This window comes from Glycine soja, chromosome 8, assembly GCF_004193775.1.
Source record: "Glycine soja cultivar W05 chromosome 8, ASM419377v2, whole genome shotgun sequence".
NCBI classification, from domain to species: Eukaryota; Viridiplantae; Streptophyta; class Magnoliopsida; order Fabales; family Fabaceae; genus Glycine; species Glycine soja.
This window is the reverse complement of record NC_041009.1, coordinates 16,147,879-16,172,816: the sequence shown is the minus strand read 5'-3', so window position 1 is coordinate 16,172,816 and position 24,938 is coordinate 16,147,879. Positions and strand designations below refer to the sequence as shown.

The 24,938-nt window shown below is 32.8% G+C and overlaps 4 protein-coding genes across 6 annotated transcripts; 2 read left to right on the top strand and 2 right to left on the bottom strand.

The window, feature by feature from the left end:
• Positions 1-502: 502 nt before the first annotated feature.
• Positions 503-4,853, bottom strand: LOC114422355 (mediator of RNA polymerase II transcription subunit 6). 2 transcript variants are annotated; one of them, XM_028388671.1, is made up of 5 exons: positions 4,310-4,853; positions 4,058-4,232; positions 3,305-3,374; positions 1,905-2,023; positions 503-1,070 (listed from the first exon to the last, which is right to left on the bottom strand). In XM_028388671.1, the coding sequence occupies exons 1-5, from the start codon at positions 4,540-4,542 to the stop codon at positions 909-911; spliced, it is 759 nt and encodes a 252-aa protein (XP_028244472.1). In that variant the 5' UTR covers positions 4,543-4,853; the 3' UTR covers positions 503-908. The 2 variants fall into 2 exon arrangements, with proteins under 2 accessions (XP_028244472.1, XP_028244473.1); XM_028388672.1 differs by having other exon boundaries at positions 1,905-2,014.
• Positions 4,854-5,216: 363 nt separating this feature from the next.
• Positions 5,217-7,283, top strand: LOC114422350 (pentatricopeptide repeat-containing protein At4g26680, mitochondrial). The gene has a single exon (XM_028388666.1). It carries the CDS (start codon positions 5,414-5,416, stop codon positions 6,980-6,982), a length of 1,569 nt encoding a protein of 522 aa, XP_028244467.1. The 5' UTR covers positions 5,217-5,413; the 3' UTR covers positions 6,983-7,283.
• Positions 7,284-7,932: 649 nt separating this feature from the next.
• Positions 7,933-12,931, bottom strand: LOC114422349 (glucose-6-phosphate 1-dehydrogenase, chloroplastic-like). Of its 2 annotated transcripts, none has more exons than XM_028388663.1 (10): positions 12,641-12,931; positions 11,516-11,709; positions 11,076-11,170; positions 10,692-10,806; positions 9,980-10,185; positions 9,761-9,910; positions 9,539-9,659; positions 9,159-9,388; positions 8,852-9,052; positions 7,933-8,472 (listed from the first exon to the last, which is right to left on the bottom strand). In XM_028388663.1, exons 1-10 carry the CDS (start codon positions 12,849-12,851, stop codon positions 8,226-8,228), a joined length of 1,770 nt encoding a protein of 589 aa, XP_028244464.1. In that variant the 5' UTR covers positions 12,852-12,931; the 3' UTR covers positions 7,933-8,225. The 2 variants fall into 2 exon arrangements, with proteins under 2 accessions (XP_028244464.1, XP_028244465.1); XM_028388664.1 differs by having other exon boundaries at positions 8,226-8,472; positions 11,516-11,706.
• A 5,783-nt stretch (positions 12,932-18,714) lies between these two features.
• LOC114422344 (LRR receptor-like serine/threonine-protein kinase IOS1) lies at positions 18,715-23,624 on the top strand. The gene is made up of 13 exons (XM_028388658.1): positions 18,715-18,845; positions 18,947-19,487; positions 19,842-20,317; positions 20,425-20,557; positions 20,643-20,714; positions 20,828-20,899; positions 20,985-21,065; positions 21,571-21,767; positions 21,862-22,094; positions 22,175-22,301; positions 22,401-22,469; positions 22,561-22,750; positions 23,056-23,624. The coding sequence occupies exons 1-13, from the start codon at positions 18,761-18,763 to the stop codon at positions 23,465-23,467; spliced, it is 2,688 nt and encodes an 895-aa protein (XP_028244459.1). The 5' UTR covers positions 18,715-18,760; the 3' UTR covers positions 23,468-23,624.
• Positions 23,625-24,938: the final 1,314 nt, after the last annotated feature.

The following is a 24,938-nucleotide window of genomic DNA, read 5'->3' as shown; positions in this document are numbered from 1 at the left end:
ATGAAAATATATGCATTTATTGAGTTATTATCCATATAAATTCTTTAGTTAAAAAAAAGTCTTTAAATATGAATAGTATTATTAAATATAATTATTACTTATATATTTAATTTTATGAGTATTTCTAATATAAGATTTAAATTTATGACATTATTAATTTAAATTAATTATTTAAACTACTTTTATAGATGTTAATAAACTATACAGAACGAAACCGAAAGTAATATGTCTTTAACTAAATTCACTGTCAAGTCTTAGATTAAGTTAATAAAAATTAAAAAAAAAAAGCGACAAAATCATTCCTCTAGAAAAGAAAAACGATTACTCGTTCAATAACATACCCCCAAATTGTTCCAAATTCAACTCCTTTTTCTTCAATAATATATTTTGAATGGATCACTACTACCCTATTGCTTCCGTTCCGTCTTTAATATATTAAACTTTTGGAGTCAAAACAAGCTTAACATGTTTCTACTATATCAAGAATAAAGAATAAAGAATCTATAAGACAATTCAATCTATTCCCTAGTTGACGTACGCAATATTTATACACTCAATTGATCAGCAATTCAATTTCCCGAGGTGTTCAGGGAAAACTAGGATCAATGCAAGTCCCTGCGTCAACGTAAAATACAGAAAATGTTCAATGCGAAAAGGACACTAGTTTCGTTTACCCTTACAAGTTACAATTGCTCAATACATTGTCTAGAATGAAAAAACAGGAGAACTTAATCCTATTTCAGTGATAATATCTACATTTATGGTGAAGACAGGAAAAGAGCAACGCATTTTAGACCAGAGAATAACATTAAGTTAATCATGTTTTAGCAACGGCCGCTTGTTAAGGAATAATATAATTTTCCTCCACCTGTATAAGTATTAATAGCCGTTGCAGTATGTCTTTTATATCAAAATTTCATTCTTTTTGCTGGTCCTTGATCAATTATCGGATCAGCAGTAGGAGCTTGCGTTTCTGCTGCTTCTTGAGTTTCAGTGCCTTTCTCCGTTTCTGCAGTTGGAGGTGGAACATAACCTTCTGGAAATGGTGGTGGAGGAGGAGCTGGTGGTAACTGCAGCAGCAAGATAATACTCATTTCTCACCAATAATAAAGGATGAGAGCTTAAAAGTTGAGAGAAGAATGTCATAAAATTCCAATAATGTGAACAGTTCATATTTATCAATCAAAACACAACTATTTGTTCAATTGGGGACTTGGGCCTGTTAGGAAAAACCTCTTGTGCATCATCACAAAAGAGCAAAAAGGACAACATCTCTTAAAGCATGCTTCTACCGGCAAAATAAAATTATGACAACACAGCAAGGAGAAAAAAAATAATCTTAGATCCTCCTAGCAAATTATCCAAGTTATTTATTAGTCAAAATATTTTTCTTATGGCCAGATCCAATCTCATCCCTATGGAAAGGAAAAAAGAATTTCATGTTCTTCGGCCTTTTGGGAAGAAATAATTAGGAAAACCCTATTGATTGCACTTTTCTCCAGCCCCTATTGAAAAGCAAGAAAAAAAGACTCTAATAATATGATCCGGACGATTCTCTTGGTTCTTTGTGAAGTTAATACTTCTCCTAATTATTCAAATTATTAAATGCATTTTGGCTTCTCAATATATTAAATGCTTCTGTTTTTCATGTAATGCAGTCTGTTTCAAATAATTAGGTTTAGGATAATTTAATAGGAAAATAAAGAATTATTCAAAAGATGAAAGAAGATTTTTTAGATAGTAAAGAAGCCCAGTATTCACAACTGAGTGCACAGATATTCAAGATACAACTTATAGTTCAACCCCTGTACCCCTCTCTTTTATATAAAAATAGTTGTAATTTTAATAATGTGCACACAATTGTTTAATAGGGAAACATGGGAAGGATATGTTTTTCAACTTACCTTGCGTTGCAAGGATGCAAGAATATGATCAACTCGCTTAACTTCCTTTATGTCAATTGTCTCCTTAGCAGTCTTTGATTCCAACAATGCAGTCTCATTTTCAGAATCAGCTGACCCAGCTAAAAGAATCACAATTCAGTTAATGTGCACAGAAATATGAAATGCAACAGTTCGGTGTTTAAAAACCTCCAAAAACATGGCTTACAGCAGGCAGAACCAACGTGTAAGGGGAATAAAATGGGTATAAAAAATAGATGGTAAAATAACAGCAGCAGAGTTCCCTTCTGTTTTCAAGTTGCAAAAGTGACATACTGACATTACAAATGGCTTAAATAATACAAGGGATGATAAAAACTGAAAATTGAACCGAACTGAATTAAACCAGAAATAACTGAACCTATTATAAAAGTGATGAAATGTAGACAAAGGAGACAATAAATGCCAAAAGTTCTGGCAAGACTACAAGGTTGGTCGCCTCCATAAGCTATATTAATAGTTAATGAAGTCTTTAACTATTGATAAAGGGCATAAAAGAGAGTACGAAATCTGGGAGGAAATGAGTGTAACATGCTTTAAGTGTAGCTTGACATTTTGATGTTTAGTATATGATAATTAAAATCTATTGACTCATTAAGTTGATTTTTAAAGAGGAGTGTATGAAGTAGCCCCGGAAACAGCCTCTTTGCATATGCAAGGGTAAGGCTACGTACAATATCCCTCCCTCATACCTTCGCATAGCGAAGAGCCTCTGGGCAATGGGGTACGCTAGTAGTAGTGTATGAAGTAGCCATTAAGAACAATGCAGTGTGCATGGATTTGAACTAAGCTGAATCAGTTTGGGGGTTCAAACCCAATTCTGAACTGTTTAGAAACTAGAAACCACTTTGGGAGTTTAAACACCACCTTTGAGTTAAAACTGGTTCTGAACTGTTTTAAAACAGTTTTGAACCAAACTGGTTTCAAACCCGTTTTGAAACTGCTTTCTAAACTGAACTAACTTAATGGAAAATGAACCAGTTCGTGAACCACTAAAATCAGTTCAATTCTAAAAACCAAACCACATTTATGGTTTGGTAAGGTTTTCCAGCCCGAAACAAACCATGTCCACCCCTAAATGATATATCATAAACCTGAGACTAAGATTTCTAGCAATTAAAAAACAAAATTTAGCCCATCTCACTATCCACTTTGAAAGGTTATTCTCTTTAAAAGGACAAAAGGAAGGAGGCTACAAAGACTGTATAGCAGCTTGCCTTAATCAGAAATTAAGAACAAAATACTACAGCTATAAAACTTTCATAACATCATTTTTCAAACTCTATCCAGTTTCTGTAACATTTCTGGGAGCAACAGTGTCTTACTTTTCCAAAACATAAAACACAACTATAATCTCCACTTACCATATCCAATCTTCTCCAACTTTGAGGCAGCTGTAGTAAAAGCCTTTTGTATGTAATAAAGGGCCCTTCCCTGCAAAATCAATGACAAAACCAGTATATTGAACAAAACCTTCTCTCCCATAATAAAAAAGCACTGGCTAAAAGCAAAACACAAAGTTTGTGGAATAAAGCCTTTTAAGTATAAAAACTAATCATAAAATATCTTGATGTAGTGCAGCTGGAAATTCAAAATGGTGAGCCTCAACACTTCAAATTTCAAAACAGTTAAAACCTAATACAGTTTGGGTACAGAAAACAAGATGTTAAATTTCGGGATTGAAAAGGCTTTTCTCTAATTTTCACAATAATGTAGGATAGGCAAACAGAAATACTCCTTAAATTAACAGATACCAAGAATAATATGACTCCTCTTGGCAGGATAATCCCTAAACAAAATGCTCCTCCTCTGTTCTACATCACACGATCACCAACATCCATATCTGATTCTCAAGTCTCATGCAAGCAAGTTTATATATAAAATTCCCACAAAATAATGAAAGATCTCTTAAGTTTCTACTTATAATAATATAACAATCCCTAAATAACACACACAATAGCCCTGCAACATGCTTTTATCTTCTATGGTTCTACATCACACAATCACCAACAACCATATCTCAAGTTTCATGCAAGTAAATCATTCCAAACAAAAAAAAAACCCTACCTAACCTAAAAACAATGAAGAAATGTAACATAAATAGAGCATGATCTCACAATTCTGGCGGCAAAAACATTGCACAGTTGCGGTGCCTGGTAAATGGAACCATCGAGGACGTAATACGCGAGCATAGGTGTAACTTTGTCGGGGCTATCTCTCTTCTGCTTGCGAATGACAAACAGGTGCGGCTCCATAACTTCGCTGAGCATATACTCCGTCCCCGTCATTTTCCTGAACAACAGAAAATTACTCAAACTACAATCCACAAAACCGAAAAGAGAGGAAATTAGGGTTTTTTATTTACTCACGAGAGTTGAGAGATGTCGAGGGGGTGAACGGAGCGCATGCGGAGCTGCTCGTTGTTGCAGGTCCAGTCGTAGAAAGGGGAGAGTGCGAAGTAATCGAAGACCAAGTTGCGATCCAGAGGGAAGCTATTGAGCCAGAGCTGATCCCGGAAGCATATTCCGGTCATGTCTGTACCCGGAGGCTGCGGCGCTCCTCCTCCGCCCTCCAACATTTGATTTCCCGGCGCCGTCGCCATCTTCCACTCCCGAGTAACGGACACAGCCTTTTCTTTTACTCGGTTGGGGAACAAATACAAATACCTTCACTGCATCACAATATAACTACTCAAACTGAAAGGGGAAACAAATAAAAAAAACCCGCAAGATTTGGGCCCAACTTTTTTTTCTTTTACTAATTTCACCTCCTGAATATTTTATGAACATTCAAATTGTTCCCGTGTCTTAAAAGAGCCCTCATATAGGGCTTCCCGATATTCTTGAAACGATTCATCGTGCATAAATATATGTAAAAACTATGAACGAAAACAATGATCAGTTGATGACCCAAGGAGATCACAATCTCATAGGCTTCACTGTGTAAACACAAAGAATAAGAATTGATTTGCTTAAACTTAAAAAAATAAAATAATTTTAAAATAAGTATTTTTTTGAAAAAATATTTTTCATAAACAAATAAAAAATATTTTTTAAAGTAAACATAAAAAACTTTTTTTAATAAACACACACACCCAAAAAAATATTTTATTAAAATAAATGCTTATTTTGAAATAAATTTAGGCAGACTCATCGGCCCACGGCTAACGTGGGAGACCTCTTTAGGTCTCTCTCTCGTTGTGGGAAACTTTCTTTAACACCATTGGATTTATTATTATTATTATTTAAATAAAAAGGGCTATAATTTTTTTAGCTTTTATCTTTTTTATTTTTTTTTAACTTTCCCATATTCTCCTTGAGCTTCTCCTTCTCTCTAACCTAATTTCTGCTCCGACGACAACACCAACACCGAAGCCAATGACGGCGGCGGCGACACCACCGCAACCTCCTTTCATTCCCACCAAAGGATTGGGAAGTGTAGTTTGAGTTGATTTCAGCTTCTCCTGAGCAACAATGCGAAACATTCAGCCTCATCGATTTTCCACTCTTATCGAACCACCCAACAAAACCCCAACCTCGAAGCCATTCTTCCTTCCCATACCTCACCGAACCATTCCCGAGCCTCGAGGCCAGGACCTTGACTTCATCTGCGTCGCACACCGCCACGTCATCAACTCTCACTGGGAAAAGCTTCTCCCTTTATCCACCTCCCTCACACCCTTCCGTCTCAAACACCTCCTCCTCGCCCTCCAAAACGACCACGTTTCGTCTCTAAAACTCTCCACTTGGGTTCTCAAACACAACCCCTCCTCCCACACCCTCGACACCCACTCCATCCTCCTCCACACCCTCTCCAAACACCGCCAGTTCAAAACCACCCAAAAGTTCCTCACGCAAACCCTCTCTTCACACCCCCCTCACACCCTCTTTGATGCTCTGTTGTTCTCCTATCGTCTCTGCAACTCTTCTTCCCCTCTCGTCTTCGACTCCCTCTTCAAAACCCTCGCCCACACCAACAAGTTCCGCCACGCCACCCACATTTACACCCTAATGAAAGAACACGGCTTTTCCCCCACCGTCCAATCCTGCAACGCTTTTCTAAGTTCCCTTCTTCGCCTTCGCAGGGCCGACATTGCTTTAGCATTCTACCGCGAAATACGTCGTCGTTCTTGCGTTTCGCCTAATGTCTACACCCTCAACATGATCATTCGTGCTTATTGTATGTTAGGGGAAGTGCAGAAGGGTTTTGATATGTTAGAGAAAATGATGGACATGGGTTTGAGTCCTAATGTTGTGTCTTTCAATACTTTAATTTCGGGGTATTGTAACAAGGGGCTGTTTGGATTGGCGTTAAAGGTTAAGTCTTTGATGGTGGAGAATGGAGTGCAGCCTAATGTGGTTACTTTTAACACTCTTATTAATGGGTTTTGTAAAGAGAGGAAGCTGCATGAGGCTAATAGGGTTTTCAATGAGATGAAGGTTGCCAATGTGGATCCCAGTGTTGTGACTTATAATACTTTGTTGAATGGGTATGGTCAGGTTGGGGACAGTGAAATGGGGGTTAGGGTTTATGAGGAGATGATGAGGAATGGGCTTAAGGCCGATATATTGACTTATAATGCTTTGATTTTGGGACTGTGTAAGGATGGGAAGACAAAGAAGGCTGCAGGGTTTGTTAGAGAGCTTGATAAGGAGAACTTGGTACCCAATGCAAGTACGTTTTCTGCACTTATTACTGGGCAGTGTGTGAGGAACAACTCGGAGCGTGCTTTTCTTATTTACAGGAGCATGGTGAGGAGTGGTTGTAGTCCAAATGGGCAGACTTTCCAGATGTTGATATCTGCTTTTTGCAAGAATGAGGACTTTGATGGGGCTGTGCAGGTTTTGAGGGACATGTTGGGAAGATTAATGAGTCCAGATTTGAGTACCATGTCTGAGCTCTGTGATGGACTTTGCAGGTGTGGGAAAAATCAGTTGGCGCTGGCACTTTGTAGTGAGATGGAAGTGAGGCGTCTATTGCCAGATGGGTTTGACAAAGAAAAAATAGCCATCACCCATCCAGAAAATGAGACAAGTAACTGAACTCCGGTATCCTCTTTCAGAGGTAATTCTGTTAGAGACACTTCGGATGGTAGATGTGGACAATGGATACCTCTCTCAACGGAGATTTTAACTTAAGTTTGCTACGTTATGGGGGATAAGTTCCTTCCACTGAATTTAACTCCTATTGGTGGTACTCATCAGGTTGCTTGAAGCTGTACATAGTACTTTCTTAACTTGTTGGTTGTACTTGTTTGTATCATTCATATGCTAAACTCTAGAAGTTTCACTGTAAAGAATGTTCCATTAAATCAACCACAAAAGATACAGATTTTGAGGTTGAGCTGCATTTGCTCCAATTGACGATGCTTCAGATGTGGACAATGGATACCTCTCTCAACGGAGATTTTAACTTAAGTTTGCTACGTTATGGGGGATAAGTTCCTTCCACTGAATTTAACTCCTATTGGTGGTACTCATCAGGTTGCTTGAAGCTGTACATAGTACTTTCTTAACTTGTTGGTTGTACTTGTTTGTATCATTCATATGCTAAACTCTAGAAGTTTCACTGTAAAGAATGTTCCATTAAATCAACCACAAAAGATACAGATTTTGAGGTTGAGCTGCATTTGCTCCAATTGACGATGCTTCAGATGTGGACAATGGATACCTCTCTCAACGGAGATTTTAACTCAAGTTTGCTACGTTATGGGGATAAGTTCCTTCCACTGAATTTAACTCCTATTGGTGGTACTCATCAGGTTGCTTGAAGCTGTACATAGTACTTTCTTAACTTGTTGGTTGTACTTGTTTGTATCATTCATATGCTAAACTCTAGAAGTTTCACTGTAAAGAATGTTCCATTAAATCAACCACAAAAGATACAGATTTTGAGGTTGAGCTGCATTTGCTCCAATTGACGATGCTTCAGTTGTTCTTCATTACTAATTTTATGATAGGTCAGTTAGTTATTTAAGGGATAGAGGCCTGTATCTCTTGAATATCCAAGGGATTTGTTTGTAGAGATACACTCAATCAATAAGAAATTTTGTCTTTCTTCCTTTTCTGATCCAGTTTCTATCATACTATGCAATAGTTATTATTTTAAATCAACTTGCCATCAGTGTGGAAAGCACAGGCTATCGTATATAAAAAAGTATGCTATCATTCTATATGAAACTTCCTCTTTCCAACCGAGGCGAGGTAAGCACGGAGCTGTCCTGTAATGTGATGGAAAAGAAACTGATAATGAATGTGCTTGATCACAAAAAAGTCCTGCCATTTATTAGTCTTCTCCGAGATCTCCCCATCTTACATTGTGCCTTGCAGCAAGGTAATGTGCTCCAACTGGTCCTCTGCTACCGTAGGGGTAGAGCTCTGGAGCAATCTTCTTGTTTTCAATTTCTTTTAGCAAAGGAGTGAATAGTGCCCAAGCTGCATCTAGCTCATCGCTTCTAATGAACAGCCTTCGCTCACCTTCAATGGCATCTAAGAGTAACCTTTCATATGCATCTGGTATTTCTCTTGGATACCTATACAGAAATTGAAAGTTGTATATTAATGCCCTTATCAAAACATGATTGTATTTCGTCCAATACTATGACCATTCTTAGCTGATGGAATTTTATAAGATTCTTAATCTATATTTCACAAGCAAGAGGTATCTCCGAGGATAGTTATGAAGAAGGAAATGCCGAAACAGACAAATTATTAACAAATAACAAGGGTCAGAACAATAACTTCTATGGGAAAACCTAACTCCAATATTGCAGGGAAGTGTAACTTCATATGCATCTAGTATTTTATAAGATACCTTCATTGAGAAAAAAACAATTTTGACTTAAAATTTTCAATTTAAATTGAATTTAATTCAGTCAACTCTATGCAGAACATGTCTAATAGATCTTATACCTTGCCCGGAAAAGCAAATTCAGGTCACTTCTGTCTAGTCTCATTCCAAGACCAGGAACTTTATTGTTGATCTTCAAATATATAGCTTCGTCGGGTTGTACACGAAGCACAAGCTCATTTGTAGCTTTGTCCAGATCAGTTCCAAAATTCCTCTTGTACAAGTTACCTGGGACGTGTCTGAATTGTACTCTGATTTCTGCACTGGATACATTTTTTTTTGGGAGTTTTTTTGTTCGTAATAATTCCAAAGAATGCACAGCAAATTCAAAGACATAATTTACCTAAAGAAAGAAGAAATATTGCATACCGTTTAGTATGGAGAGCCTTGCCAGCTTTCATAAGAAAAGGAACCCCATCCCATCTGGCATTGTCAATAAAAAGAGCTGCTGCTGCAAATGTTGGAGTAAGACTACCCTTTGGAACAGTTGGATCATCTGTATAAGCAGGATGTGATTTACCACCCTTGCTGTGGCCCTTATATTGACCAACAACAACATTTTCAAGCTCGAGTGGTCTCATTGATCTCAGAACCTTAACCTGAGTTGAGACCATTCTCAGTAATCACTGAACATCATTATATTGGCTGAAATCTTTCCATAAGATTATAGGACATTTAGGAGGACTGAATTGAAACAGTAACGAAATATTATTATCTAGGTATACTATGAATCGACAAAAGGGATGTACCTTTTCATTTCTGATGTCCTCAGCAGCCAAGCTGACAGGTGTTTCCATTGCAAACAATGCTAGTATTTGCAGAAGATGATTTTGCATTATATCACGAATGATTCCATAGTGATCAAAATAACTAAAGAAAAGCAAAAATACTGTTCAATTAGTTGTGTGAATTATCATTTCTCTGGAACATCATCAAGAAACATGTATGACATAAAATTGCTCAGTACTCACCCTCCTCTTCCTTCAGTTCCAAAATCTTCAGAAAATATTATCTGCACATTGCGAATGTAATTCCGGGACCATAGAGGCTCAAAAACAAGATTTGAAAAGCGAAGCACTGATAGATTCTCCACGAGCTCCTTACCCAAGTAATGGTCAATCCTAAAGAATTTCCAATGAGTCCAAGCTTTTGACTTTAGCTTGTTAAAAAAAAAAAAAAACCAAATGCACCTGAATATTTGGTCTTCAGTGAGGTGCTGCTTCAAACTCTTTGTTAGCTCACTAGATGATTCAGAGTCACGACCAAATGGCTTTTCAACAATAACCCTTGTCCATCCATCTTTTGAAGAAGCTTTAAGACTAGCGCATCTCACCACATCCACAAATATGTTTGGAGGTATTGACAAATAAAACAATCTGTTTGATAGTTTTCCACCCTAGAAAAGGCCATTGTCAAATATATCTAAGCATAGTTTCAAGAGCAATTATTCGTATAAATTTAATTCTGGGAATATAAGATGCCTTAAATTTTATGATTGATAATATCACCCTTTTGTAGCACTACGGTTTTAATTTTCAAATCACCATCTGCTCTAAAGGTTTGTGCACTCTATTCTACACAGAAGAAAGATCTCCTAAACTTAGGACTCAGGCTTTGAAGCAATATTGAATTGTTTTCTGAAGCCAGTTCGACTTCCAGGGACTACTTTCAGAAAGTAGTTGTGACACACCCTAGTAGAAGAGATTCATGTTTAGATTAGGGGTGTTTCGGTTTTTTGAACATTTATATTAAATTTTAAAAAAAAATAGCATACAAGATCAGATAACATGATTTATCTAATTATCTTCCATTTTTTTCTAGTGTTTGCTTCTGGTGGAAAATGTCTTCCAATTTTTTTTTTCATTTTCTGATCTAAGGAGAAGAAGATGGTAAATATATTACCTCTTTCTCTCTCAGCTTGCTACCCAATTCAGAAAAGTGGTCCTCGGAGTTGTATTGACCAGAATGGTAAAAGCATCTTTTTAAGAACTGATCCATTTTATCTTGGCAATTTTCCCTGCATGTTAAACTTGTATCAACATGCATAAAATGAAAGGAAGCATGGAAAAAGCATAAGGTGAGGTTTTACATCATGTTAGCATAATAACATAAAGGCTAAACTGTACACATGTTTCAATGATAGACTCGAGAAAAGATAAAAAAAAAATGAAAAGAAGTTCATTGCACTTTATCAGTTACCCATTTACTTAAGCCTTAATCTTCTTTCTCTTCAACCATGATTGGTTACAAGATTGTATCAAATAGTATTGCTGCAATGACATTTACCTCGTATCAATTCTGCATGTTAATGTCTTGCTAATCATGTTCCTTAATTCTTCATCGGTCATTTTAGTTCGAGCAAATCCAAACACAAGAAAATTCTGCATAAAGATTACAACCATGCAGACCCAAACTTAATGTTCCAAAACATTTAAATCATCTAAAATATCTCGAGGAGTGCTAGTGACACACTCTCTAATACACTTCTAACACACTCACTATTATTGGTTAAAATTTATTGAAAACTAGAAAATCAGAAGGAAGACTCATTAAATAAGAAGTGAGATTCACATAGATTTATAATTTCTAATAAATTTCTACTAACAAACCAATAATAAAAAGTGAGTTTAAAAGAGTATCTTAGACAGTGTGTCGCTAGCATTTCTCAATTCCCCAATGTTTGAAGTGTCATTGCCAAATGAAACTAAATACTACGACAATCGGACCTTAGGTAGCCAATCTTCATAAAAAAGAGCAAAGAGTGCTGGAAAAATCTTCTTTTTAGCAAGGTCTCCAGAAGCTCCAACAACAGTTATACTAAGGTTGGATCCGGTACATTCTGAGTCTGGAAAGGGAAAAGGTCCTTCAAGTGGTTGGGGCTTGCCATCTTCTTTGGCTGTTGAACTTCCAGCTAAACCTACTTAATATGTGAATATGTGAATATATGATATATGACTTTAGCTAAGCGAAACAACTTTGATTAAATACAAATGCAGAAGTTGTCAACAGTCATATAAACACTTAAAGCAAACAACTAAATGGGCCTGCAACATAAGATGTGAGTTCAGTGCAATAGGATGAAATAAAAAATATACTTTACAAAAAAGTACAGTATGATTATTGGAATCATTATGACTCATAGATCCAATCTTGAACTGAAGCTTTAATCACAATGGCACTTTATTACATAGGGGCCGCAAGATGCCAAGAAGCTAAGGGAGAGAGAAGACCACAACATGTTGTGACCCCTTGGCAATAAGGAATATGGATTTTCCTAACTAGAGAAATATTAAAATTATAAAAATTGATGAAAATAACAACACATTTTCTCTCAACATGAAGTCAAGCCCAACTCTAGTCAAAATTTTCAGTATGATTTTATTTTTGCATTGGTAGAGGCAAATAGTATACCTAGTTTAAGTATGAGGATCGAAAATGATAGGTTAAAATGTTGTCCGTAGAGCAAGGGAAGAAGCTTCCACATAAAGACTATATATAGTCTGAAGTCTTTTTCTGAATAACACTGTGATTATCAAATCCAGGCAATTCAACAATAAAGCTTATTGTTTGTCAATGTGATATCAGCTGGCTTACAAACAGAACATGTTATGCAATTGAAGAATAGATGTTCTCTAGATAAAATTAAATTTTACTACAAGGATAACGAGGACACTAAGAAATTTCTTAATCCTAACTCTACTTCAACCAATTTGACACAATTTTAATTGAGAAGGCTAATCAAGCACCACAGGGAAGAACAATTGCTAGATCAAGCAACAAGGCAACACTATAACAAATATTAATAAAACAAAATGAACCAGATCATGTAAAAATGAGGATGAAGAACAAACCATCATTAGAAGAAACAGCATTTAGCGGAAGCCCATTTGAGGATTTGAGCAGAAAATGGTTTCTAGCTGAGTTTCCAGGGCGAGTGCAAGAAAACCATAGTGGTGAATGAGAGTTTCCTGTCACTGCAGTGAGTTTACAGACAAGTTTTGGTTCATTCCTGGATGCATAGGACGTGACTATGGTTAAAGAAGGACACAGAATACTGGCCATGCTAATTGGTCTTCAAGATTTCACAAGAAAACCATAAGAACGAAGTGAAAATCCTAGGCCAGAAACAGGTAAGTTGAGTTCAGTTTATATAGTTAATCGTTGAATTAAAAAAAGAAAAAAGGATAAATATCTTCTAAGTGTTATGATTTATGAATGTGACATTATTCCAAAATTGCCCTTTGGGCTCGTGAAACGACCACATCATCAAATGAAAGCGGGTGACAAAATATCATGAACGAGAGGCCCAAGTTTTTCTTACAATTTTTAATTTTAGTTTTTCAAATATCCAAAATAACAATGTAAACCTTTTCAATCATCGGCAATAAAAGAACCAGAGGGTCCATAAAATTAAATGAATGATATGTATTCGGTGATATGGACCCAAAAACAAATGTCTTAGAAAGATGGGCTAGAATTGCTTTTGATTGTACTCGGAGATTTTCTTCCTACATCTAATATTTTTTTCAATACACCCACTAAGCCTCGTATTATATTAAAAATATTTTACGAGATAATTTAAAGTTAATGATTCATGTAAGTCTTGAACGTATGATTTTAGGTTATTGACATAATGTTCTAATCAACTAAGTTAATAGATTAATTATATTAAAAAATAATTAACATCGATATATATATACCATTAAAATTTCTAATATATATTTAATACACATATAAATTTACATAATAAATTTTGTAATGATTAATTTTGATATAATAATATTTTTTTACATATATAAATTTTAAATATAATTTTATATATAGATTTAATAAAAATTTATATATATAAAAAAATATATTATTAGATCATAATCAATTATTTCAAAATTTATTATGTAAACTTATATATATATATATATATATATATATATATATATATATATTAAATATACATTAAAAATTTTATTATTATATATATCGATGTTAATTATTTTTTAACATGATTAACTCAGTTAGTTAGAATATCATGTTAATCAATATAGATATATATAACTTGTCAATCCATATGGCCTCACATGAATTACATACGAAGAAGAAGTAAAAAAGATAAAATCAATTTTTTTTAAAATATGTTACATGTAGAAAAAATAATCTTATAGTCTAGGTATTTAGCCCATACTCAATTTTGAAAAATCTCTCTTCATCATAGTTATAAATTATAAATGCAATATTTTTTAGTTGTACATAACATATATGTTTTTTGCTTGAGAGAATCTTGTTTTGTTTGAGTAAATCATTATTATTAATGATAAAATTATTCTTTTAAGTATTTAAAAAATAATAATTTGAACTGAGCAAAAAAAAAATATTCGAATTCATATTTATGTAGGAAATTTAAAAAAAAATAGTATGACACGTAATAATTATGAAGGGTTTGACATGTGGCACTAATTTTGACAGATTTATGTTACAAAATGAGGAAAAATAGTTAAAAATGAGAATCATCATTTTTTTTTACATGATATACTTATATCCAGAACATAACAGTAAGACTAGAGCGGAGATATACTTGTATCTATAAATGTAAATATAAAGAATAAATAATTGGATTAATTGTTTATGTATTTTTTTTGACAGATGGATTATTTGTTCTTCTAAGTCTAGATACACATTTTTTCTTTAAGGATAAAGTGTTATAGGAAGATAAATTATGCGTATGATTCATCATTCATCGGAAATCTTATAGATAACATATCATACATAATTTAATATCATATATGTTGGTACAAAGTAAAAAGTATCTGATAATTTATGTAACTATAAATTAAAGTTTTACCTGTCCAAATTTGATGAAAGGAATTTTCTCTCAGAAAACATAGAACAAATCTTTATAAATATAAAAATAATCATTCAACTTCAATTTCAAACATTGAATTATTTATAAATATAAAAATAATCATTTCCATTGCTTTTCTTATTTCCTATTACAATAGAAAAAAGGAAAATCAAATAATACTGTATTGATCATCTTTATTTTTTTATGCATTATTCATCTTTAATTTGTTTTGCATTTACTTCTTAAGTTTTCAATCAATGCAAATCAACGACACAATCCATATATTGAATTAATTAATCTTTCATCACAACAATATTAAAAACGGTTAACAAAATATCCGATGGTTTGTGAGCTTCAATTCAACCGATTGGAGGTTACAAAAGAACTTAAAGTTTTTGTCAACTATAAAAGTATTGTGGTCTTGATTTATATAGTTTTATATGGATAAATATGAAGAAACACGAGGAAGCAAAATATACACACACAAAATATGTCGCACAAAAGAAAAATGACACAAATACATTAAAAACGAGTCTTTAAAATTTACCTGAAAATTAATTAGAACAACATCTTTAATTTAAATCAAACACAGTCAAACTGTTAACAATAGTTCTTTCTCTGATCCATCGCGAAGCAGCAATGAATTTGCAGCAAATTTATTTAATCACAAATCTCTCGCTAATTAGCGAGGGATTTGCTAGGAAACTTTTCTCTAACTATTTTTTCTTGTTAAGTTGCGATTTTCTGGTAGTGGTTGAAGCTCATACTTAATGCTTTGATCGGGACAAACTTATTCCTTGCAAAGGGACATCAGGATAGTTTGAAGAATGTAGGTCTAAAGCTATTTTCCTATAAACATATATTTTCTTTAGTTTGTGTAGCTTTGCTGAAAAAATGGCACATGCAATGATACAAAGCCAAATGACTTGTGTAAAAGAAGAACATTGAAGTCGCTAACTTTTGGCTTTTTCTTCATTCATTTTTAAGCAACAAAAAGACGCAAACATAGGGATCTTTGTTTGAGAGCGAAAGACCAAGTTGGCGTCAGTTGTGGTTCATTTTGTGCACTACTTTCTTTGCATCCACAGAATTAGGGAATTTCGGTTCAGTGGCTTGCATCCATCTAAAGAAATTGCTTATTGTAATGTTAACTTATACTACAAGTTCTTTGAATTGGTCTTTGCCACTGAGTGCATCCCATGTTCATATTATAGAAGTTGACTTGGAAAAGCTTATATCTTTAAGAGTTTTTTTTAGTAATGATATATAAATGTTTCATTATTTTAAATAGGTTTCATTATTCATTTGGTCTCTATAATTTTATTATTTATACCTTTTAGTCCTTATAATTCAAAAGTAATTTTTTAATTCCTATAATTTACATTTTAATTTTTTTAGTCCACGAACTTAATTTGAAAGTGATTGTTTTAGTTCTTATATTTTATATTTTTATTTTCTTTCAGTCTTTACCATCAAAATATAAGTAGTATTATCAATTACAATTAACTACAAAAATATTAATAAATAATTTATAACTAATTTATTATAAAATAATTTGTAATAAAAAATAGTTGATAATTTATAATTAATTTGTAACTAGTTATTTTTTATATTTTTTTATAGTAAGGACAAAAATTAAAGGTAATTAAAATACAAATTATAAGGACTAAAAAGATCACTTTCAAACTATAAAAATTAAAATATAAATTATAAGAACTAAAAAGACTAATTTAAAATTATAGGGACTAAAAAAAATTAAAATGTAAATTATAGGGACTAAAACAATCACTTTCAAACTATAAGAACAACAGATACAAATCGTAAAACTATAAGAGCTAAATGTGTAATTTAACCTTTTAAATATTTTACCAATATCTTTCATTTTTTTTATCTCTTTTTTTCTATCACATTATATAACCTATCATATTTATATATATTTTTTTCTATGATTAGGTGTTAACACAATGAGTGTCTATGTAACATTATTGTAAGTAGCTATGACGTTACTTCGGTCATTGTAGGCTAGGAATTAAGAGCCGGGTGTAATTTCAATCTTAGAGAAAATTCAATGTACAACTTGCTTTTCCTTTTTTCTTATTATATTTCCTCTTTGAAACTGATTTAGTATTCCAATTTCCAAGGTCTCTAGATTTCAAGGCAAAACTACTAGGTAGAATTGGCATGCTTATGGTTAAATGGTTGAAACATCTCGAAGATAGGTTTCTAAACAATTATTAGTTACTACCTTTCTTTTGTGTAGATATGCTCACTGCTAGGTATGACTAGATCACAAATGAGATCTTACGACAATCACAATATATACAAATACAGAATAGCTCCCCATGCATCTCACAGATGATATTGATCGATAAAATTTGCAGCAATTATTTTTAGATGTGCGGGAATTATTATGGCTAGAATATCATATCCGTGTGGACTCAATGACAAATTTGACTGGAGGAGTCGCTAGCATATTGCTTTGTTCACATTCTATAGTTTTGTTGGAATAATGGCACAAACAAACCCTAAGGTATTATTTATAAGCATCTGACTTTTTTCGAGCCTTTGTTTCGAAAGAGATGGAATCTTTAATTCCAATCATTGATAAAATTCAATCTACAACCTTGCTTTCCATTTGTTCCTTGTCTATTTGCTCCTAGAAAATCAAAGTAAATGTGTTTTAAAATATAAATCTTCCAATGTATGAACTTGCATGAGTGATAGAGAAATCGATCTCTTGATAGCTTTCTAAGCACTTATAATATCTTTTACGTGCACATGTGTATGTGCTAGCTCACCGCTAATCGTGATTAATTTTACACATTTCCCCCCTTAATTATATATATTGTAATTGAGTTTGTAAATTATCATTCATTTTAATTCTTTCTCATTACACTTTTCTACTAATATTAACTGCTAAAGTGAATGTTTTAATGGAAAGGACTAATTATAACGATGTTTTATACTAATTTTTTTTTTTGTAAAATTAGACACTAAAATAATAAATATTTATGATTTTAGGAATTAAAGTTTAAATAATACCAAAATGACATATAAATATAGTATCAAAGTCTTCTATAATCTTTTTAAACCCGTTTACTTTGACTCAACTCGAGCACATAGTTGTACCCCGCGCGTAATCTTGACATATAAAAAGCTTAATTACTCTGCTGGTCAACTATAGAGAAATTCTTGCCGACGTGTCTTTTTAATTTTTAGGCATTTCTTTAATTAGTTGACCTATATAAAAGTATTACATCTATATTTTAAAATAGTTTTCATTTAATTTTTTTTATAGAAATTAAAAGTATTAAATATTTTAAAATTTATTTTTAACTATATTATATTTTTAGTTTATTAACATTATTTTATTTTACTTAATGACAACATCAAAAAATAAAAAATAATATTTTTGTATTTTTAATTATTTAGAATAATATATAATTTAAAATAAAGTAAAAATATAAAATATGAATTATCTTAACACAAAAAATATCATTTTTTAATGAGAAAAAATCATTTAAATATTAATATGTTTATTACAAACACTTCAACTTAATATATTTTTAGTTATTATTTATTATTAAATAAAGATTTTTTTATACTCCTTTTGCATTAAACCCAAATTTACACTTGTATTGGAGACTATTAATAAACACGTACCGAGACATATAATTGAAAGAGAGATAAAAAAGAATAATAAACAATAAAGTATATAATAAGTCTTCTATTCAATTGCAAAGTGAAAGTGTGATGTATCCTATTTTTATTAACTTTTATTCAATTAGTAAGCACATTTATACAGTACATGCATACTATAAAGTAAAAAAGAAATGCTAAGTATTAAAATATAGTGTGAAAAAAATATGACTCTATTACCGGCACTGTTCAATAAACATAGTGTAAGTTGTGGGTCTCATATACTAAAAATACATTTTTTTAAAAATAAAGTTTATATTAACGCAATGCCCAAGAAAGGTTGTGTAAGACAGTATCTTCCAAAGAATTTCTAAACCAACAATTACTCTCACAAACTACATTGCCGGGTAAACTACTGCGGCATGACTTTAGCAGTATAAAATGATTATATGACACTCATCTTTCTCTTCCTAAGCAAAACACGATACATCAAACAATGATGGGAATGTTATTGCAGTTTCTTTATGTATTGTTTGGGGTACTTATTTCTGTGGTTCTGGTTCAAGCACAGGATCAATCAGGTTTGGTTATTAAAATTTGAAAACTAGCTTAACTATAGTTACATTATCATGTCTTCAAAAAATAATACAACTTAAACCTTTTCTTTGTTTCTTTCTCTCAGGATTCATTAGCATTGATTGTGGTCTACCTGAATCCTCAAGCTATACTGAGAAGACCACAAGCATATTTTACATTTCAGATGCCAAATTTATAGATGCTGGTGTAAGCAAGAGTATTTCACCAGCAGAGAAGAGTACTCATCTACAACAGCTAGCATATGTGAGGAGTTTTCCTAGTGGAGAGAGAAACTGTTACAGAATAAATGTAACCAGTGGTACTAAATATTTGATCAGAGCTACTTTCTTTTATGGAAACTATGATGGCCTCAATCAGCCACCACAATTTGATCTTCATCTTGGACCTAATTTATGGGACACAGTGAGCTTCCCCAATGCATCACTCAGCGAAATCAGTGAAATCATTTACACCCCATCACTAGATTACATACATCCATGTCTTGTTAACAAAGGTCAAGGGGCTCCATTCATTTCAACCATAGAATTGAGGACTTTGAAAAATGCTTCCTATGTCACAGCGTCAGCTGAATCATTGGCATACTATCGGCGATATGATTTAGGTTCCATCACCAACTTAGTATACAGGTGAGTCCATTGTGTTGAGTCTGATTCATTAGCTCATTTATATTGTGTTACAATTTCATTCATTATAAATTCAGAAAGAAGGCCACTGGATCTATCTGCGTCAATAGTAAATTGCATGATTTTTAGTCATATGAAAAAGAGGAAAGGGAGACAAAAATAAAGACATTAGAGGAAGTTGTTAAGAGGGATCTCATAGTGAATAATATATATGAGGATTTGGTCTCTCACCAACCTACTAGTGTCATTTGATCCATATAGCTGATCTCACCTAATGAAATAAGGCTTTTGTTGTTGTTGTTCATTTATTATAAATAAATATATCACACACTGATTAAAATATATTGTGGTATACAGGTACAACTATGATGTTTATGACCGCATCTGGGTGCCACATGGATTCAACCAGTGGACACAATTAAGCAGCACACTTAATCATGATATATTCCAGAATGATTACAAATTACCAGAAGTTGTCATGAGCACTGCTGCTACACCAATAAATGCTAGTGCTCCATTTCAGTTCTATTGGGATCCAGATAATGTGAATGAGAAATTCTACATCTACATGCACTTTAACGAGGTTAAAATTCTGGCAGAAAATGAAACTAGAACATTCAATATCTTCATGAATGGCAAGTTATTCTATGGACCTCTGACTCCTGGATATCTGACGAAAAATATCATATATAGTACATCAGCTTTGACCGGAGCTACAAGGTATCTATTTTCTCTTGCTAAGACAGGGACTTCTACCCTTCCACCCATCATGAATGCCATGGAGATTTATAAAGTAATAGATTTTGCTCAATCAGAAACTGAACAAGATGATGGTATGCTCTAAATCTGGACATATGCTTTTTATTGTCACTTGAATTTCAACTATATGCATAAATTGACTTCAAATTATTTTGAATTATTTTTTAATATCAAATACAAGTTGATGCTATCACAAACATCAAAAACGCTTATGGGGTGGATAGAAATTGGCAAGGAGATCCATGTGGCCCAGTAGCATACATTTGGGAAGGTCTAAATTGTAGTTATGATAACACCCCAAGAATCACATCCTTGTAAGTTAATGATTCATAAAATAAATCATGCATAAATTCATAAACTCAAACCATCAAATGATAATATATTTGGAAATGCAATCAGGAATTTGTCTTCAAGTGGACTGACCGGACAGATATTATCTTTCATCTCCGAGCTCACTATGTTACAGTATTTGTGAGTACCTCATCTCATTTGGTTAGCAAATGATGGAACCAAATCCATTCAATTTGTAACTTTTTCTCCCCTTGGAGTTTTATAATTGTAATGTTTGCATTTTCTTCTTTCAGGGATTTATCAAACAATAGTTTAAGCGGGTCAGTACCTGATTTTCTGACACAACTGCAATCACTTAAAGTCTTGTAAGTTTAATCCCATATCCTTCATCAGTTCATTTTCGTTCCTTGTGGAAGAGAAAGGGGTGTCATATTCGTCCTCTTTGCACAGAAACTTGGCGAAAAACAACCTTACTGGTCCAGTTCCCGGAGGACTTGTTGAAAGATCAAAGCAAGGTTCACTATCATTGAGGTTTGCATCCAAAATATATTTGATATTGAATATTGTAAATTAATTTCTCTATCATAGCATTATATTGTTAGACTCAAGAATTTGAAATTAGGAACTGGAAGGTTTAATTGAAAGAATTCTAGAATTAATATAGAATTTGTAGTACAAAACACGGCCTTAGCTGCAACAGGGAGTCTCCTCCTTTGGACAAACTTCAGCAATTTAACACATAATGAATCTATTTAATAAATGTACACGTGACTGTCATACTTCACTTCATAAGTGTCAGTGGGTTACTAAACAGTACACATATAACTGTCTTATCATGTATATAGTGAAGACTGTTAATCATTTGAGTTTTTTTCTTTCCCCTGATCTTATATTAATGCAGAATGAACTTGAATTCAGATTATTAACATTGCAATTTCTTCACTCATCTTCGCAAAATTATTTTCTTAGAAACTTTAAATAAGAAGTACCAGCAAAAGTTATTTCTCTGATTTTATTCTTGTATGAATGATGCTAGCCTGGATCAAAATCCAAATCTATGTGAATCTGATCCATGCATCCAGCAGACAAATAACAAGCAGCCAGATGGTGATCAACAGAAGAACAAAAATAATATAGTTATCCCGGTAGTAGCATCAGTTGCTGGGGTTTTGGTGCTCCTAATAATTGTAGCAGCAGCTATAATCTGTGGCCTTAAAAGGAAAAAACCACAAGGTAAAGCTGTTGCTAACTACCTTTTTTGGTTTGTTTCCATGTTCTGATTTCATTATACTTTGTAAAAAACTAAAACCTATATCCATGTAATTAGCATCTGATGTAAACATTTATGTTGAGACGAACACTCCAAATGGATCACAATTTGCATCCAAGCAACGGCAATATACATTCAATGAGCTTGTTAAGATCACCAACAACTTTACCAGAATTCTTGGTAGAGGTGGATTTGGAAAAGTTTATCATGGATTTATTGATGACACTCAAGTAGCTGTAAAGATGCTTTCTCCGTCAGCAGTACGAGGATATGAACAATTCCTAGCAGAGGCAAGTGGTTATTACTAGCACCAAAATTTCTGTGTGAACTCAACCAAATTCATGACATAAAAGAGGCTATTAAATTGCAGGTTAAACTTCTGATGAGAGTTCATCATAGAAATCTGACTTCTCTTGTTGGGTATTGCAATGAAGAAAACAACATAGGGCTCATCTATGAATATATGGCAAATGGAAACTTGGATGAAATTGTTTCAGGTATGCTTATGCAAGTTCAAAACCTTATTCTTTTTCATTCAATCAACTTACCCCCAAAAGCTTTCATGAGTACTAAACATTATTGATTTGGTTTTGCAGGAAAAAGTAGTAGGGCAAAGTTCTTGACATGGGAAGACAGACTCCAAATAGCATTGGATGCAGCCCAAGGTTAGAAAGGAAACTAAATATGTAAATTTCTCCATCAATTTTTTTATTCTTCCCATCTATTTGTGTTGAGAATTTGATATGATGGCATTAGGACTGGAATATCTGCATAACGGTTGTAAGCCACCAATAATCCACAGAGATGTGAAATGTGCAAATATTTTATTAAATGAAAACTTCCAAGCAAAATTGGCTGATTTTGGGCTATCCAAAAGCTTTCCCACAGATGGGGGATCTTATATGTCCACTGTTGTTGCTGGAACTCCCGGTTATTTGGATCCCGAGTAAGTATTTCAATTATAATATATGGTTATGTATCATTTTTGTTGGAAAAATATTCTAGACATACTAAGAAACATAACTCAAGAGTCAAGACAAAATTTAGATACTTTTCTTAACTGTGGTTGGTACTGCTCTCCAATCAGAATTGAAGTTTTACCCTGGTAATCTATGTAATCCTTCAATGCATACCTTCATTACGTGATTACTCAACACCTAAGGAAGTGTATCTAAGTTTTGTTCAAACATTAATTTTCAATCGAAAAATTATGAATGAGAAATGAATTAAAATATATGATCTGGCTGGCAGGTACAGCATATCAAGCAGATTGACAGAGAAAAGTGATGTTTACAGCTTCGGAGTTGTTCTTTTGGAGATGGTCACAGGTCAGCCAGCTATTGCAAAAACACCTGATAAGACTCACATAAGTCAGTGGGTTAAATCCATGCTTTCCAATGGGGATATAAAAAATATTGCTGACTCAAGGTTTAAGGAAGATTTTGACACTAGCTCAGTCTGGAGAATTGTTGAAATCGGAATGGCTTCTGTGTCCATTAGTCCTTTCAAAAGGCCAAGTATGAGCTATATAGTGAACGAGCTAAAGGAGTGTTTGACGACAGAATTAGCTCGAAAATATAGTGGTCGTGACACTGAAAACAGTGACTCAATTGAGTTGGTCACTCTGAATTTCACAACTGAACTTGGTCCCCCAGCTAGGTAATACATTCACTGATACCAAAAAAATGTTCCTGAAAGCAGTGGTGTGTTTCAATTTCTGTTTGCTGTACCTGAATTTATTGCAGTTTTGCATGCTCAATTCTTGTAGTCTTTTATTCAATGGATTAATTTTTCTGCTATTTTATTCTGATGTTCTGTAACCAAGCATAAGCAACTGTACTATGATCATGTTATACGTTATACATATTTTTAGGAAGATAAAAAAAATATGGTTCCTCAGTCATATTTATACTTTATCTTCCTAATATCTCATCCTTAAAGAAAAAATGTGTATAGATTAGTTAGAATAAAAAAATCCAATTAATATGATTAAAAAAAAACATGCTGGTTTGTGAGCTTCAATTCAACCGACCATTAATCCATATATTTAATTAATTATTCATCACAATAATATGAAAAATGATTTAAAAATTCCGATGGTTTGTGAGCTTCAACGCAACCGATTGGGAAGTTATAAAGAACTTAAAGTTTTCGTCAATTTTAATAGTATCATGATAAAGTATTCATTTATTGTTTTGTATATAGAGAAAAGAGAAAAGAGAAAAAAAAAATATACTAACAATAAACACCTTTATATGTCATTCAATTATAATTTATTATGATAAAATTAATTAATTTTTAAAATAATTCAAATGATGATATATGATTGGATGATAATGCAAAATTGTTTTTATCAAATACTAGATAAAAATATTAGGAAATTCAAATGCATTAAAAATGAGTTTTTTAAATACACCTAAAAAATAATTAGAACCACTTTAATTTAAATTAAACACAGTCAAACTGTTAAAGCTCATGAACATGCACTTAACGCTTCGATCGGGACAAACTTATTTCCGGCAAAGGGTTGTCTAGATAGTTTGATGAATGTAGCTCAAAATAAGTCATAAAATATTATTTGAAAGCGAACAAATTAAAACAAAAATTATTTACGTTCAGCTAAATTATAAAATGTAAAAAGAGGAATAAGTCATAAAAAACAATAAAAATTAAAATTTGTCTAAAACATGATACTCTCAAGACCGGTCCCGAGACCGATCTTTGGTGTCATGAGTAAAAATTACGCATTCATAATTATTAAAATATTATTTATCTTATTTTTTTTTTGTAAATCTTATTAATAATCTGATTGACATTATAAAATGAATAGTTAATAAAAATCCTTACAAAATTATTTAAAGTAAAACAAAATTAATTAATCTTCCTTATGATATAGTAGATCACAAATATAATTTTAACCTTTTAAATTTTGATAAACTCTTTTAAGATAAGTAAAAATGTTAAAATTTAATTAACCATATACTATGTCGCAAGTATATTAAATAATTTAATCTTGTTTTAAATAATTTTGTATAGATTATTAACTATGCTATCATTAATAACGATTTTTAAAATAATATTAATTATCAATATTTTTTACTTTAAATAATTTTGATTGATTACGGATGAATTAT

Bases quoted from the DNA above. Each gene is read 5' to 3' on its own strand.
- LOC114422350 (XM_028388666.1), top strand. From the start codon at position 5,414: ATGCGAAACATTCAGCCTCATCGATTTTCCACTCTTATCGAACCACCC.
- LOC114422344 (XM_028388658.1), top strand. From the start codon at position 18,761: ATGATGGGAATGTTATTGCAGTTTCTTTATGTATTGTTTGGGGTACTT. The intron at 19,488-19,841 runs GTGAGTCCATTG...TGTGGTATACAG, and splicing joins ATCACCAACTTAGTATACAG to GTACAACTATGATGTTTATG. The intron at 22,470-22,560 runs GTTAGAAAGGAA...TGATGGCATTAG, and splicing joins AGCATTGGATGCAGCCCAAG to GACTGGAATATCTGCATAAC.
- LOC114422355 (XM_028388671.1), bottom strand. From the start codon at position 4,542: ATGGCGACGGCGCCGGGAAATCAAATGTTGGAGGGCGGAGGAGGAGCG. The intron at 4,233-4,309 runs GTGAGTAAATAA...TCTGTTGTTCAG, and splicing joins CTCGACATCTCTCAACTCTC to GAAAATGACGGGGACGGAGT. The intron at 3,375-4,057 runs GTGAGATCATGC...TTGATTTTGCAG, and splicing joins ATGTTTTTGCCGCCAGAATT to GGAAGGGCCCTTTATTACAT.
- LOC114422349 (XM_028388663.1), bottom strand. From the start codon at position 12,851: ATGGCCAGTATTCTGTGTCCTTCTTTAACCATAGTCACGTCCTATGCA. The intron at 11,710-12,640 runs GTTTGTTCTTCA...TCACATATTAAG, and splicing joins TGCTGTTTCTTCTAATGATG to TAGGTTTAGCTGGAAGTTCA. The intron at 9,053-9,158 runs GTATGCAATATT...AAATGTATCCAG, and splicing joins AAGGCTCTCCATACTAAACG to TGCAGAAATCAGAGTACAAT.